Below are 16687 nucleotides of genomic sequence, written 5' to 3' on the forward strand. Positions count from 1 at the left end.
TGGAACGTTTCGCGCCTACGGTTCATTGTACTAGAGGCTCAGATGGAAAGACTGGAACCACACAGTCGAGGGTGATCAACTTAAAAGGATGCGGCTTTCTCTCCGTCTGTTTTTTGCGTATAATTCATTTTTGACTCACTTGTGTGTGTGTGTGTGTGTGTGTGTGTGTGTGTGTGGTAAACTTTAACATTGACATTTTCTCTGCAAATACTTTGTCAGTTGACACCAAATTAGGCATAAAAATAGGAAAAATTCAGTTCTTTCCAGTCATCTTGTTTAAAACAATATTGCACCTCTGGGATGGGCACAAAAAAATAAAAAATGAAGCCTAATTATATGCAAACTGCATTTACTGATGTATTTATATTTTTTGTATTCTCTAAACTTGGCACTTTGATCTGATATTCTGACCCAACAACAAGAGCAGTCATTATTATCATTTTTTGTTCAAACGGGAACTTCTTTTGCTAAGCATGGAAGTTTTATTTATTTTGCAAACGTTTTGGTGCAGATAGTGAAAAAGGGAAATTACTCTGCAATTAATGCTAGGGGACTTAATTTGCCTTAAACTGATCTTTCTCATCTTAAACATTACATTTTGAAATTGTACTCAATACATAAAAAGCTTGGATTTTTTTTTTTTTAAGTGTATCACAAGTGAGTCTTGAAGGCCTTGCCTCTCTTGTTTGTTTTGGTTCGCAGATACCTGGATGTCAGGAAAGTGAAACAGGCGTGTCAAGTCCCACCATTCTTAAGAACGTTGGTCAGTGTGTGTGTGTGTGTGTGTGTGTGTGTGTGTGTGTGTGTGTGTGTGAATGTGCTGTTGGTGTGTGTGTGTGTGTGTGTGTGTGTGTGTGTGTGTGTGTGTGTACGCGCGCGCACTTGACCTGCGCAGCACATTTTGCAAAATCAAGATTTTTCCAGTGGAAGCTGGGGCTTGAATTAGATTGTGGCGAGAGGTCGAGTTAAAAAAATATATGACCTGTCCTGAAAAAACTCCAAGGGGAGTGATACAGGGCCGACTCCAGGGAAGTCACAACTGTGCTTAGGTTCATTTTCAGGAGCTGGCTACACTGGCTTCTGCCCAGAGCTACTTGTACTATGGAGTTTTTCCTCTTCTTCTTCTTCTTCGTTCGTCGGCTGCAACTCCCACGTTCACTCGTCTGTACACGAGTGGGCTTTTACGTGTATGACCGGTTTTACCCAGCCATACTCCGTTTTCGGGGGGGGGGGGGGGGGGGGGGGTGCATGCTGGGTTTGTTCTCGTTTCCATAACCCACCGAACGCTGACATGGATTACAGGATCTTCAAAGTGCGTATTTGATTTTCTGCTTGCGTATACACACAAAGGGGGTTCAGGCACTAGCAGGCCTGCACACATGTTGACCTTGGAGATCGGAAAAATCTCCACCAGGCGCCGTTGCCGAGATTCGAACCCGGGACCCTCAGATTGAAAGTCCAACGCTTTAACCATTCGGCTATTGCGCCCGTCTCTGTGGGGCTCAAACTGAAAGACTGGGGCCACACAAGTCAAGGGTCTTCCACTTAACGGATTCATCTTAGGGAGTGCTACTCATATATTCATTCCCTAGTCAATACTGCAGGTGTCTGTAATCTCTCATCCTGTTTGACGCCGGGATGTATGTATGTATGTATATCTCTATGTATATGTATGTATATGTATATATATATATATATATATATATATATATGTGTGTGTGTGTGTGTGTGTGTGTGTGCGTGTGTGTGTGTGTGTGTGTGTGTGTGTGTGTGTGTGTGTGTATGAATGCAGCCTTTGTTAAGTAGTCTCAAAAAAGTAAACGAATCCCCCCTTTACCCCACTCATAGCTAGATTTGTCAATCATCACCCTTATCATCATTCATTCATTCATGGTCATCGAAACATAGAAAACAGAATGTCCCAAATTCTGGGGCGCAAAAAGAAAGGGACCCCAATAGCTAGCATTGCCATCAACACCACCCCTTCATCATTCAGTCATCATCATCGACAAAACAAAGAAAGAAAAAAGAAAGAAAAGAAAAGGAAAAAAAAAGTATAAAAAAGATTTTTTTTCCTTCTATACATGTGTTTATGATATATAGTAGTAGTAGGCCTCCTTCGGTCATGGCTGACCATGGATAGAGTATATCCGACCTAATGTCTAATTGGGCTGTCTGCTTGAACCAAGCAGCGTCGCCTGTGACTGTAGAGACCGATGCGAGAGAGACAGTCTCTGTCGCAGCGGTCACATGTGTAAGCTGATGCTGGTCTGTTGGCTGCCGTCCCTTTTCTGCGAATTCGCTTTTCTGTTGCAGCAGCTGACAGTTTGTCCTCACCAATCCGTAGCTGATTCTTGAGAGTGCTTCTCCATCTGTTGCAGTCATCTGCAAGGTCCTCCCAGGACTCAGTGTTGATCTCAAGCGCCTTCATGTCACGTTTGCAAACGTCTTTGTATCTCAGCTGTGGGCGGCCGATGCTTCTTTGCCCCGTGGCGAGCTCTCCATAAAGGATGTCTTTTGGAATGCAACCATCGTCCATGCGGCGAACGTGGCCCAGCCAGCGCAGCCGACGCTGTCTCAGCATGGTATACATGGTCGGGAGGCCAGCGCGAGTCAGGACTTCGGTGTTTGTCACATTGTCGTGCCAGGAGATGCCGATTGTGCGCTGTAAGCTTCTCAGGTGGAAGGTATTAAGCCTTTTCTCCTGATGAGCATGTGTGGTCCACGCCTCACTGCCATACAGCAAGGTGCTGAGGACGCAGGCGTCGTATACAGCCATCTTCGTCTTAGTGGTCAGCTTGGGATTTGTCCACACTCTTTGTGTGAGGCGGGCTAGCGTTGTGGCTGCCTTCCCGATCCTCTTTCGATCTCGGTGTCAAGGGAGAGGTTGTTGGTGATGGTGGACCCAAGGTAAGTGAATTGATGGGTGACTTTAAGCTCGTAGTCATCAATGGTGATGGCTGGTGGAGATGGCGTGTCTTGGCCTAGGATGTTTGTCTTCTTGAGACTGATGGTCAGACCGAAATATTTGCAGGCCTGGGAGAAGCGGTCCATTAATGACCGCAAGTCCCGCTGGGTGTGGGTCACAACTGCGGCATCGTCGGCAAAGAGCATGTCTCTGATGAGGGCTTCGCGGACTTTTGTCCTTGGTCTGAGGCGGGCGAGATTGAAGACCCTGCCATCTGATCTGGTCCGCAGGTAGATCCCTTCTTGCGCTGTGCTGGACGCATGCCTCAGGAGAAGAGCAAAGAAGATTCCAAATAGGGTGGGGGTGAGGACACAGCCTTGTTTGACACCGCTGCGTACGTCGAAGGGCTTGGAGAGGTTACCATTAAACTGCACCCTCCCTTTCATGTTGGAGTGGAAGGACTCAATCAAGCTGTGGAGTTTGGGGGGACAGACGATCTTTCGAAGAGCCCTGAAAAGGCCGTCTCTGCTGACTAGGTCAAAGGCCTTGGTGAGGTCAATGAATGTGACATACAGGGGCATCCTCTATTCTCTGCACTTCTCCTGGATTTAGCGAAGGGAGAAGATCCTGTCTACCGTGGATCTCTCTGCTTGGAAACCACACTGTGATTCCGGATAAACGCGTTCGGCCAGTTTCTGCAGGTGAATTAGGAGGACCCGATCATAGACTTTGCCTACCTACAATGCTGAGAAGCGAGATATATAGTTGTTGCAGTCGCTCCTTTCGCCCTTGTTTTTGTATAAGGTTATGATCTTGGCGTCCCTCATGTCCAGCGATACAGCTCCCTCATTCCAGCACTGACAGAGGACTGTGTGCAGAGGATGCAGAACAGTAGTCTTGCAGTGCTTAATGAGGTCTGGGGGAATTCTGTCACTGCCAGGTGCCTTGCCTGACGTCAGGCTGTTAATGGCCTTGCTGAGTTCGTCCTCAGTTGGCTCTGCGTCAAGTTCTTCCATGACCGGCATGCACTTGATGGCATCGAGGGCTGAGTTGGACACCATGTTTTCTGTGGAGTAGAGGTCGGAGTAGTGTTCCATCTACTGGCTAGGATCGTTGATTACTTCTCCAGTGGAGATTTGAGGGGGGCAGTCTTGCTCTGTGTTGCTCCCAGTGCTTTCTTGATGCCATCATACATCCCTCGGGTGTTGCCTCTTTCAGCAGCATTCTGCATCTCTTCACTGAGCTCTGTCAAGTACTCATTTGCACATTGCCTGCCGTTAAGCTGAACCTTACTCCTGGCGGCCCTGAAGATTTGCAGGTTCTTCTCACTGGGTGACCGTTTGTACTTGGTGAGTGCAGCGCGCTTGGCCTCAGTATTGGGAGTCATCTCTGATGATTTGGTCTCAAACCAGTCGTGGGACTTCGTGGTTTTCTTCCATAGCAGTGCGGTGCATGGTGTCTCGTAGCGTTTCCCATCTTTCTGTGGCAGAGTCTCTGGGCTGAAATGCGTCGAATTCTCTCTCAAAGGCCTCAGCAAACTGTTCTACAAGGTCTGGCTGAGACATCTTGCTGACGTCAATGCGAGAGTTCCCTTGTTTCTTTGAGCAGTGGCACTTCTTTGGTTGCAGTCTAATCTTACAGCATACCGGAGAGTGGTCCGTGTCGCAGTCAGTGCTGTGGTAAGAGCGAGTGTGGAGAAGGGTTTTGATGGCAGCTCGTCTTAGGATCAGATCCAGTTTGTGCCAATGTTTTGAGCGCGGGTGCCTCCAAGAGACTTTGTGCTGGGGCTTCGTCTTGAAGAAGGAGTTGGTGATGCACAATTCATGGCAGGTACACAACTCAAGTAGTCACTGTCCGTTCTATATGTATAATATATGTATATATAAGTATGTATAATGTGTGTGTGTGTGTGTGTGTGTGTGTGTGTGCGTGCGTGCGCGCCTCAAAATTCTGGGGCTTACAGAAAAAAAAACAGAGAAGAAAAGCAAGAGAAATTCACGTGTGGTGTATAAAATAGAGTACTTTATCATGTAGCAACAAGAGAAATTCACGTGTGGTGTATAAAATAGAGTACTTTATCATGTAGCAACAAGAGAAATTCACGTGTGGTGTATAAAATAGAGTACTTTATCATGTAGCAACAAGAGAAATTCACGTGTGGTGTATTCTGCACACACACACACACACACACACACACACACACACACACACTCACACACACACACACACACACACACACACACAAAGATGCACTGAGGAGCCAGTCAATCCACCTGTTAGTTAACAAACCACCCTCACCACTCTCCTCCTCCTCCTCCTCTCCCCCTCTCTCTCTCTTTCTGTCTTGGGTCATTAACCCCTGACCTGACCCCAACCCCAGAAACGTCAGGTGAAGGTCAAGCTCCGGCAGCTGCAGCAACAGAAGGTCAGAGCCATGGGCTGGCTGTTCTGGCAGCAGCAGGTGCTGATGGTGGTGCTGAGCTACGGCTTCCACCTGATCGATACCGTGGCCATGGTGTTGGCCATCGTCATTGACCTCGACAGCCTGGGCAGCAACAACCATCTGGTCATAGCCATGACCAGCGGCATCTTCATCTGGAACTGCGTTGTCGTCGGCCTCTACGGCATGATCGCCCTCGGGGAGGTGAGCAAGGATTGGGGTTTGGAGGGGGGTAGGGTGGGTATTTGGTTTTTGACTCACTTGTGTAAACAAAGTGAGTCTATGTTTTAACCCGGTGTTCGGTTGTCTGTGTGTGTGTGTGTGTGTGTGTGTGTGTGTGTCCGTGGTAAACTTTAACATTGCCATTTTCTTTGCAAATACTTTGTCAGTTGACACCATATTTGGCATAAAAATAGGAAAAATTCAATTCTTTCCAGTCATCTTGTTTAAAACAATATTTCACCTCTGGGATGGGCACAAAAAATTAAAAAAGAAGCCAAATTATATGAAAACTGAATTTACTGTTATATATATATTTTTTTTAATTCTCTAAACTTGGCTCTTTGATCTGATATTCTGACACAACAAGAGCAGTCATTTTTATCATTTTTTGTTCAAACGGGAACTTCTTTTGCTAAGTATGGAAGTTATATTTGTTTTGCATGTCTTAATATAGTAAAAAAGAGAAGTTGATCTGTAATTAATGCTAGAGGGCTTAATTTGCTTTAAACTGATCTTTCCCATTGAAATTATACTCAATACATAAAAAGCTTGTGTGTTTCACTCTCAGTGTACAGGGCTTTCACTATGTTCATTCGCCCAAGTGGTCTTTTTCGGAAAATACTAAAATCAATACGACGAGTGGACTTTATAGATCTATTGGCTGAGCCCTGAAGGTCATAGGCAAAAATCAATTGTGTACACATATTTATACATATTCAAAGCACGTGCTCATATTCTTCGCGAACGCGAACGACACCATTTTGTTTCAAGTTGTTGACCTGCCCGTTCAATCCTATATTCATTCGACAATACACGATAACATGTGATGGAAAGTTGGAGAAGGAGACCGTTAAATATTTATTCAGAGAAAGATTTGTGAACGCCTCATCACTTACTGGATTATGCCCCAAACTGCCATAAAAAATATCCATAGAATCAGTCGGAATTCACAGTTTAAAATAATAAACCATGAGAGTTAATACCCTTGAATAGATGAAACGCAAAAATTTCCAGTCTTGACTTTTCTCAAAATGAAGTCCTTTTCACTTCATATGACGTTTAGAAGTATTTGTACTTGGCTCTACATGTTATTAGTTTAACAAAATACTCAATTTTCATATCAACTTTAAAACTATAAAAGTAGAATGAACATAAAAGACAAATTGAATTGACCGTGTCAACCGGGTGTAACATGTACATCCATCTAGATCCAGAGAAAACGGCTAAATGTTGCAGTGTGATTGCGGCGATAGCCACGTCTCCTTTACCGCGGACTTAAAAAGAATTTTTAATTGCCCTTAAAGATTTTTTGAGTGCCCAAGATACACCAGAATAATACGATTTAAACAGCGTTCTCACTGCGAATACAGCAATCGATTTATCGCCCTTTAAAAAAGCAAGTTTATATATTATATTTTTGAACGTCAGTTAAGGAGTCATGATAGTGTAATGGATAAGACAGTTTCTGCTCATCCGAACACGCGGGGTTCGAATCTGCCGTTAGGACTTTTTTTTCTGTCATTTTCTTTTAACCCGAAGCTTTATAATAACAAATACAGAACACATTTTAACGATTACATTTTTTTGAAAGTGCATCACAAGTGAGTCTTGAAGGCCTTGCCTCTCTTGTTTGTTTTGTTTTGAGTTTTGAGTTTTTGTTTTGTTTTGTTTTTTAGGTTCCTGGGGACGGGTTGTGGGTGGGATGCGGTGGGGTGGGGTCTGGGGATGGTTGGTGTGTTATTGTGGGGTCGAGTGAGGAGCGCTGTAGGGGAAGGGCAGGGGGGGGGGGATAAAGGGGTGTGTGTATGTGTGTGTGTGTCTGTCTGTGTCTGTGTGAGTGTGCGGTTGGGTGAGAAAATAGTGGAGAGGCGTGACTGCATTGGGTGCGATGGTGGTGGTGGTGGTGGTGGTGGTTGGAAGAGCTGTCACAGAAAGAGGTACTGGGGTTGAAGGGGGGGTGGGGGGGGTGATGGCTGGGAAAAGAATGATTGATGTGTTATTGATTGGTTGATCCTGTGGGTTACGAGGGATGGGGGGGGGTGTGTGTGATGGAGTGATGGAGTCCACTGTCAGGTGTCATAATTTTTATTTCTTATTCAGAAAACATAGTAATTTTTATGTGACATGTTTTCACAATGATAAGTAGCTGTCTTTTTTCATCTCTTGTTCAAAAAGGAAATTCTTCTGCTTTGTTTGGAAGTTACAGTGTGGCATGCATCTGCTATGAGGAATTGCATTCTACTAAGAAAATGGAAATCAATGTGAATGTACAATGGTTGTTTTTTTAACGGATCTCACTCGTCTAAAACTTTTTTTAAATTTTTTTTTAATGGCACAAGGCACTGAAAAGCTCTTGTGTTATACAATCGGTGTGAAGTTCCTTACACTATACGCTTTCGCTCAAGTGTTAGTTGTCGGTAAAAGAAGTATTGCAGCGTCTTTAAACATGTATGCATGAACTCGTGCACTGGTGGCATGGGAAAATAAATTATTGAAAGGAGGCGAAGGAAGCTACTGGATTTTATTTAAAGAATGATTTCTGCAATGGCCTTATAATCTTACAGTGTAGTGTCCGCGATCGACGATCGGAATCATCAGATTTTCTTGCACAATACACACAAGAATGAAATGGCAAAAGACGTTTGTGGTGTTGCTTTCTGTGCACATCACCTATCACGAAAAACTTCCGGCTGCCCTCTCTTATGCCTTTTCCTTCAGATAAAAATAAAATTCCATTTTGATTTCAGCTGCTGGTGATGCGGCTACGGTTCTTCAAGATCGTGTGGCACGACATCACGTTGATGATCGTGGTGATGGGGATGGTGGACCTTATCGTGAACTCGGCCATGAGTGACCTGCGCCAGATGCAGTCCGGCTACCGTGGCCGCCTCTTCATCCGTCTCATCTTCATCATCAGCCGCAATATCCGTCTGCTGTCCATGGTGGAGACCGTGCCGGTGGGTTGGGTGGTGGTGCTGTTGTTGAGGATGAAGGGAACTTTTCCATTGTTTGCAATAATAAAGATTGAGTTATCTATATTTTCACAAGTTTAACGGTATCAGCATGACAAGTTGCTCGTTTTGCACTCGGACGCGGTGGAGAGCTGTCGGGATTTTCCTTTACATGTCGTCTACGAAATGGAGACGCCGTGGCAGAATCGGCTTAAGCATTGGACTTCTGATCCAGTGTTCACAAGTGATCAAGGTTCGAGGCCCAGTTTCGGCATGTTGTTGTGTCCTTGGGAAAGGCACTTGGCTCCAATTTTCCTCACTCCATCCTTGTGTGAACTGATACCTGACTTCGATGGAGGAAGGTTAAAACGGCGGAAGGAGAGGATTTGGGCCCCGCCTTCCTATGCCGCATCCTAGACACAGTGGATATAGATTCAGTGCCCCGATGGCCGTTAAAATCTATGGGACCTTTAATGTTTTGCACGTGGATGCAGCGGACAAACCGCCGATCTTTTTTAACAACAGAGAAAGGGACACCATTGAAACAAACATATTATTTTGTGTACGATTCACTATCATTTTTTTTTGGTTTTTTTTAGTAATTGCAACTTTCTTTCATAGGCAATCAACAACAGTGACTGTGGCAAACGTGTGTCGCATATGACTTACATTTTTTTTACAAGCATCTAAACTTAAATAATTACTAGTGTAAAGTGGTGATGAATTGCAAGGATGTATGTCAAGAGCATGAAAGGAACTGGCTGGGCTAAGTGGCATGCGGCTGAAACGTCTACTCCCACCTCAGATAATATGGCCGACAGAGATGATAAGTCCTACCCAGCATAGTTGACCCAGATGCTTGCTTTCTATGTACTGTCAAGAGGAAAACAATGTTCTTGTTTACTGCTAATCGTCTCACGCTCATGGTTAAACTAACATTTCCTTCGCCAGGCAGTTTCTGCCTCCCCCCCCCTCTCTTTCTCTCTCTCTCTGTCTCTCCGACTCTTTCTCTGTGCGTGCGTGCGTGCGTGTGTGTATGTGTGTGTTGTCTGTTGTTGTAGCTGTTTGTTTTATTTCGTTATGTTATTGACTCACTCTCTCAACCGTTCACGCATCGATTCATACCTGTTTCTTGTTCTTGTTCATTTACTTAGCCATGCACCTGATCAGACTATCCATCGTTTCTTTCATTCATTCGTTCATTCATTCATTCATTCATTCATTCATTCTTTAACTCCTGTGTTCCAGTGCTTGCTGCGGAGTCTGATCAAATTGCTGGAGAAGCGTATCTCTGGGCACCTGGGAGTGGGCTTCGACATCTGCTGTGCCTACGTCACCGGCCAGGTTGGTTGTGCGATCGTGGGTTCAAATCCAGTCATGTTCGAATCCAGTATAGCCTACGGACGGAATTGTTACCCCCCCCCCCCCCCCCCCCCCCCCGCCCCACCCTCCCTCTCTCTCTCCACTAGACCGCGAGTGGTAGCAAGGATGCTAGCCTTTTGGATGAGACGATAAACTGAGGTCCCGTGTGTAGCATGCACTTGGTACAAGAACTGACGGTAACAAAAGGGTTGTCCGTGGCAAAATTTTGTTTGAAAAATCCACTTTGATAGTAAATCAAACACAGTTGCAGGCAGAAAAAAAATAGGGTAGCGCTGCATTGGAGAGAGGTGGCAACTATGTTCCCGTTGAATCTGCTTGCTATCAACACAGACGATAATAATCATGCACGGTTCACTCGTGTTGTCCATCATGTGCTGCCCACGTGCTGCTATCTGTTTGCTCACTGGAAGAGAAAATGATTAAACACGTAACACACACACACACACACAGCCACACACACAGAGGTGTTGGACTCAACAATGTCGTGGATGTGTTGGCAGTGGGAGAACTGTGGGATTGAACAGGTCTGTTAACTGTGTTCCGGGGTAAGACCGTGGGACAATTTGTTTGGCTGTGTTCAGAGAGGGGTGGGACGGAGAGGTGGGAGGGGGGGGGGGGCAGTCGAATTGAACAGTTTGGTTGGCTGTGTTCAGGGGGTGGGAGGTGGGGGGCAGTAAGATTGAAAAGGTTGGTTGGCTGTGTTCTGAGAGAATGGGATTGGGGTGTGAGATTTGAATAGGCTGGTTGACTGTGTTCAGAGGGAGATGGTCCACAATGAACGGATCGGTTTGCTGTGTTCAGAGGGAGATGGTCCATAATGAACAGGTTGGTTGACTGTGCTCAGGGGGAGTGGTCCACAATGAACAAGTTGGTTGACTGTGTTCAGGGGGAGTGGTCCACAATGAACAGGTTGGTTGACTGTGTTCAGGGGGAGTGGTCCACAATGAACAGGTTGGTTGACTGTGTTCAGAGGGAGATGGTCCACAATGAACAGGTTGGTTGACTGTATTCAGAGGGAGGTGGTCCACAATGAACAGATTGGTTGACTGTGTTCAGGAGAAGTGGTCCACAATGAAGAGGTTGGTTGACTGTGTTCAGGGGGTGGCCCACAATGAACAGGTTGGTTGACTGTGTTCAGGGGGAGATGGTCCACAATGAACAGGATGGTTGATCTGTGTTCAGGGGGGGAGGTCCACAATGAACAGGTTGGTTGGCTGTGTTCATGGGGAGGTGGTCCACAATGAACAGATTGGTTAACTGTGTTCAGGGGGAGGTGGTCCACAATGAACAGGTCGGTTTGCTGTGTTCAGGGGGAGGTGGTCCACAATGAACAGGTTGGTTGGTTGTGTTCAGAGGGAGATGGTCCACAATGAATAGGTTGGTTTGCTGTGTTCAGGGGGAGGTGTTCCACAATGAACAGGTTGGTTGACAGTGTTCAGGGGGAGGTGGTCCACAATGAACAGGTTGGTTGACAGTGTTCAGGGGGAGGTGGTCCACAATGAATAGGATGGTTGACTGTGTTCAGAGGGAGATGGTCCACAATGAACAGGTTGATTGGTTGTGTTCAGGGGGAGGTGGTCCACAATGAACAGGTTGGTTGACAGTGTTCAGGGGGAGGTGGTCCACAATGAACAGGTTGGTTGACAGTGTTCAGGGGGAGGTGGTCCACAATGAATAGGATGGTTGACTGTGTTCAGAGGGAGATGGTCCACAATGAACAGGTTGATTGGTTGTGTTCAGGGGGAGGTGGTCCACAATGAACAGGTTGGTTGACTGTGTTCAGGTGAAGGGGGTCCACAATGAACAGGATGGTTGACTGTGTTCAGGTGAAGGGGGTCCACAATGAACAGGTTGGTTGGCTGTGTTCAGGGGGAGATGGTCCACAATGAACAGGTTGGTTGGTTGTGTTCAGGGGGAAAAGGTCCACAATGAACAGGTTGGTTGGTTGTGTTCAGGGGGAGATGGCCCACAATGAACAGGTTGGTTGGTTGTGTTCAGGGGGAGATGGTCCACATTGAATAAGTTGGATGGCTGTGTTCAGGGGGAGGTGGTCCACAATGAACAGGATGGATGGCTGTGTTCAGGGGGAAGTGGTCAGACAGCTGGATTCGATGGTCAACGAGCCGTCCATTCGGGATGATCTGAAGCACACTTGCAACAGACACAAGATGGACATCATCAGAACCCTGGGTGAGCCGGTGAGACTTTCCGGGCCGTTGGGGAAGTGTGTGTGTGGGCAGGGCGCCGGGGGGTGGAGGTGGGGTCAGAGGGCTACGTATGTGTGTGTGTATGTGTGTGTGTGTGTGTGTGTGTGTGTTGGGGGAGAATGGTGTTCGTGTGTTTCGTCTTTAATCTGACATCTTTTCACTTTAAACGATATTAGACGTGTAGTATGTGTGTGGTGTGTTAAAGAAAGATAAATGCACTTGCAGGAAGAGAGAGAGAGAGAGAGAGAGAGAGAGAGGTGCTCTCACTGTAGCGACATCAGCCCGATTTTCACAGACAGAAATCTGTTGTAACACAACACAACACCACACCACACCACACCAAACCACACACCACACCACACCACACCTCACCATAACATACCATACAACACAACACACCACACCACACCGCACCGCACAGCACAGGACAGCACAGCATAGTACACCACACCACACCACACCACACCACAACAGCACAAGACAATACAGTGTTCGCGCCCCGTCAGGAATACTGGCCCTGGAGAACCCCACGATCGCCCTGTCGGTGAAGACCCGGCAGGCCATGAGGATCGTGCTCAACGCTCAGCACGACACCGTCATGCAGCTCAAAGGGGACGGGGCCCTCCTGGAGACAGACGCCAGTCTTTTGTCCAAGGTCTGTCACCAAACGGAAATGGAATTGGAAATGAATCGTAGCCAGGCCAGGGCGTTGAATAGTGGTGATACAACTACTGCTGATGATAATGATAGTACTAATACTGCTGCTGCTGCTGCTGCTGTTACTACTACTACTACTACTACTGTTACTGCAATTATTATTGCTACTGCTGCTGCTACTACTACTACTGCGATGACGACGACTGCTACAACTACTACTACTAATACATCTACGAATACAACAACGAATACTACAAATATTACTACGACTGCTGCTGCTGCTGCTACTACTACTACTACTACTGCTGCTGCTGCTGCTGCTGCTGCTGCTACTATTACTACTACTGCTGCTGCTGCTGCTGCTGCTGCTGCTGCTGCTGCTACTACTACTACAGCAGAATAAGGAAATGGAAATGAATCGTAATGAGGCCAGGGTGTTGAATAGTGGTGATACTGCTTCTACGACTACTACGAATACTACTGTGACTACTACGAATACTACCACTGCTGTTGCTGCATTACTACTACTACTGCCGCCGCTGCTGCTGCTACTGCTGCTGCTACTGCTATCATCACTAATACTATAGAAGAATAAGAAAATGGAAATGAATCGCAATGAGGCCAGGGGCTGAATAGTGGTGATACTACATGTACGACTACTACGAATGTAATAGTAGTAGGCCTCCTTCGGTTATGGCTGACCATGGATAGAGTATATCCAACCTAATGTCTAATTGGGCTGTCTGCTTGGACCAAGCAGCGTTGCTTGTGACTGTAGAGACCGATGCGAGAGAGACAGTCTCTGTCGCAGCGATCACATGTGTAAGCTGATGCTGGTCTGTCGGCTGCCGTCCCTTTTCTGCGAGCTTGCTTTTCTGCTGCAGCAGCTGACAGTTTGTCCTCACCAATCCGTAGCTGATTCTTGAGAGTGCTTCTCCATCTGTTGCGGTCATCTGCCAGGTCCTTCCAGGACTCAGTGTTGATCTCAAGTGCCTTCATGTCACGTTTGCAAACGTCTTTGTATCTCAGCTGTGGGCGGCCGATGCTTCTCTGCCCTGTGGCGAGCTCTCCATAAAGGATGTCTTTTGGGATGCGACCATCTTCCATGCGGCGAACGTGGCCCAGCCAGCGCAGCCAATGCTGTCTCAGCATGGTATACATGGTCGGGAGGCCAGCGCGAGTCAGGACTTCGGTCTTTGTCACCTTGTCTTGCCAGGAGATGACGAGTATGCGCCATAGGCTTCTCATGTGGAAGGTATTGAGCCTTTTCTCCTGACGAGCATGTGTGGTCCACGCCTCACTGTCATACAGCAAGGTGCTAAGGACGCAGGCGTCGTATACAGCCATCCTTGTCTTCGTGGTCAGCTTGGGATTTGTCCACATTCTTTGTGTGAATACTACTGCAACTACTGTGAATACTACCACTGCTGTTGCTGCATTACTACTACTACTGCCGCTGCTGCTGCTACTACTACTTCTGCTGCTACGGCTATTACCACTACTACTATAGAAGAATAAAGAAATGGAAATGAATCTTAACGAGGCCAGGGTGATGGATAGTGGTGATACTACTACTACGAATGCTACTACTACTACGAATGCTACCACTGCTGTTGCTGCTAATACTGCTGTTACAGCCACTGTTGCTTCTACTACTGCTGCTACTACGATTACCACTAATACTACTGTTGAAGAAGAAGGAGATGAAGAAGAAGAGTGGTTGGCTGGGTTGAAATAGACTGGACTGAGTGGGGTCGGCCTGGTTTAGGACGGGGTTGGAATAGACTGGACTCAGTTGGGCTGGGCTGGTTTAGGACGGGGTTGGAATAGACTGGACTGAGTTGGGCTGGGCTGGTTTAGGACGGGTTGGAATAAACTGGACTGAGTTGTGGAGTGATGGCCTAGAGGTAACGCGTCCGCCAAGGAAGCGAGAGAATCTGAGCGCGCTGGTTCAAATCACGGCTCGGCCGCCGATAATTTTCTCCCCCTCCACTAGACCTTGAGTGGTGGTCTGGACGCTAGTCATTCGGATGAGACGATAAACCGTGTACAGCATGCACTTAGCGCACGTAAAAGAACCCACGGCAACAAAAGAGTTGTTCCTGGCAAAATTCTGTAGAAAAATCCACTTCGATAGGAAAAACAAACCAAAATGCACGCAGGAAAAAATACGAAAAAAAAAAGGGTGGCGCTGTAGTGTAGTGAGCAATCTGTTGTGATAAAAAGAAAAACAAATACAAAATACAAATACAAATACAAAAAAATGGGTGGCGCTGTAGTGTAGCGACGCGCTCTCCCTGTGGAGAGCAGCCCGAATTTCACACAGAGAAATTTGTTGTGATAAAAAAGAAATACAAATAGAGTTGGCTTGGGCTGGTTTAGGACAGGTTGGAATATACAGGATTGAGTTGGGTTGGGCTGGTTTAGGACGAGTTTGAGTTGACCAGACGTAGTTTGGTTGGTGTGATTGAATTATGTTCAGTAAAGTCGATTCGTTATTGAGCGGGTGTGTCGTTGCTGGGGTGTATCATGTAGTGTTTTTTTGTTGTTGTTTTTATTGGTGGAAAGATTAAACCCACCTTGACTCTTTCCTATTCATCCTTTCGTGTTCTTTTATTTACCTTTTTTGACTCACTTGTGTAAACAAAGTGAGTCTATGTTTTAACCTGGTGTTCAGTTGTCTGTGTGTGTGTGTGTGTGTGTGTGTGTGTGTGTGGTCCGTGGTAAACTTTAACATTGCCATTTTCTCTGCAGATACTTTGTCAGTTGACACCAAATTTGGCATAAAAATAGGAAAAATTCAGTTCTTTCCAGTCATCTTGTTTAAAATAATATTGCACCTCTGGGATGGGCACAGAAAAATAAAAAAAGAAGCCAAATTATATGAAAACTGAATTTACTGTTATATTTATATATTTTTTTATTCTCTAAACTTGGCACTTTGATCTGATATTCTGACACAACAACAAGAGCAGTCATTTTTATCATTTTTTGTTATTTTTCATGTCTTTGGTGCAGATAGTAAAAAAGAGAAATTAATCTGTATTTAATGCTAAGGGTGTTAATTTGCTTTAAACTGATCTTTCTCATCTTAAATATTACAATTTGAAATTATACTCAATACATAAAAAGCTTGTGTGTTTTACTCTCAGTGTAGCCTACAGGGCTTTCACTATATTCATTCGCCCAAGTGGTCTTTTTCGGAAAATACTAAAATCAATACGACGAGTGGACTTTATAGATCTATTGGCTGAGCCCTGAAGGTCATGGGCAAAATTCAGTTGCGTACACATATTTATACATATTCAAAGTGCATGCTCATATTCTTCGCGAACGCGAACGACGCCATTTTGTTTCAAGTTGTTGACCTGCCCGTTCAATCCTATATTCAATCGACAATACACGATAACATGTGATGGAAAGTTGGAGGAGACCGTTAAATATTTATTCAGAGAAAGATTTGTGAACGCTTCATCACATATTGGATTATGCCCCAAACTGCCATAAAAATATCCACAGAATCAGTCGGAATTCACAGTTAAAAATTATAAACCAGGAGAGTTAATACCCTTGAATTGGTGAAACGTAAAAATTTCCAGTCTTGACTTCGCTCAAAATAAAGTCCTTTTCACTTCATACGACGTTTAGAAGTACTTGTACTTGGCTCTACATGTTATTAATATAACAAAATACTCAATTTTCATATCAACTTTAAAACTATAAAACTAGAATGAACATAAAAGAGAAATTGAATTGACCGTGTCAACCGGGTGTAACTAAACTTGTACATCTATCTAGATCCAGAGAAAACGGCAAAATGTTGCAGTGTGATAGCCACGTCTCCTTTACCGCGGACTTAAAAAGAATTTTTAATTGCCCTTAAAGATTTTTTGAATGCCCAAGATAAACCAGAATAATA

At 45.5% G+C, this 16687-nt stretch overlaps 1 protein-coding gene across 1 annotated transcript in view; it reads left to right on the plus strand.

Moving 5' to 3' along the window:
* The first annotated feature begins 639 nt into the window (after positions 1–639).
* Positions 640–16687, plus strand: part of LOC143285603 (sperm-specific sodium:proton exchanger-like) — a 32024-nt gene continuing 15976 nt past the window's right edge. The window contains exons 1-6 of the mRNA XM_076592998.1: positions 640–763; positions 5289–5552; positions 8318–8527; positions 9770–9865; positions 11989–12094; positions 12618–12766. Coding sequence (XP_076449113.1) covers positions 5343–5552; positions 8318–8527; positions 9770–9865; positions 11989–12094; positions 12618–12766 — 771 coding nt within the window. The 5' untranslated portion in view covers positions 640–763; positions 5289–5342. The remainder of the gene's footprint in view (positions 764–5288; positions 5553–8317; positions 8528–9769; positions 9866–11988; positions 12095–12617; positions 12767–16687) is intronic.

This window comes from Babylonia areolata, chromosome 9 (genome assembly GCF_041734735.1).
Source record: "Babylonia areolata isolate BAREFJ2019XMU chromosome 9, ASM4173473v1, whole genome shotgun sequence".
NCBI lineage: Eukaryota > Metazoa > Mollusca > Gastropoda > Neogastropoda > Buccinidae > Babylonia > Babylonia areolata.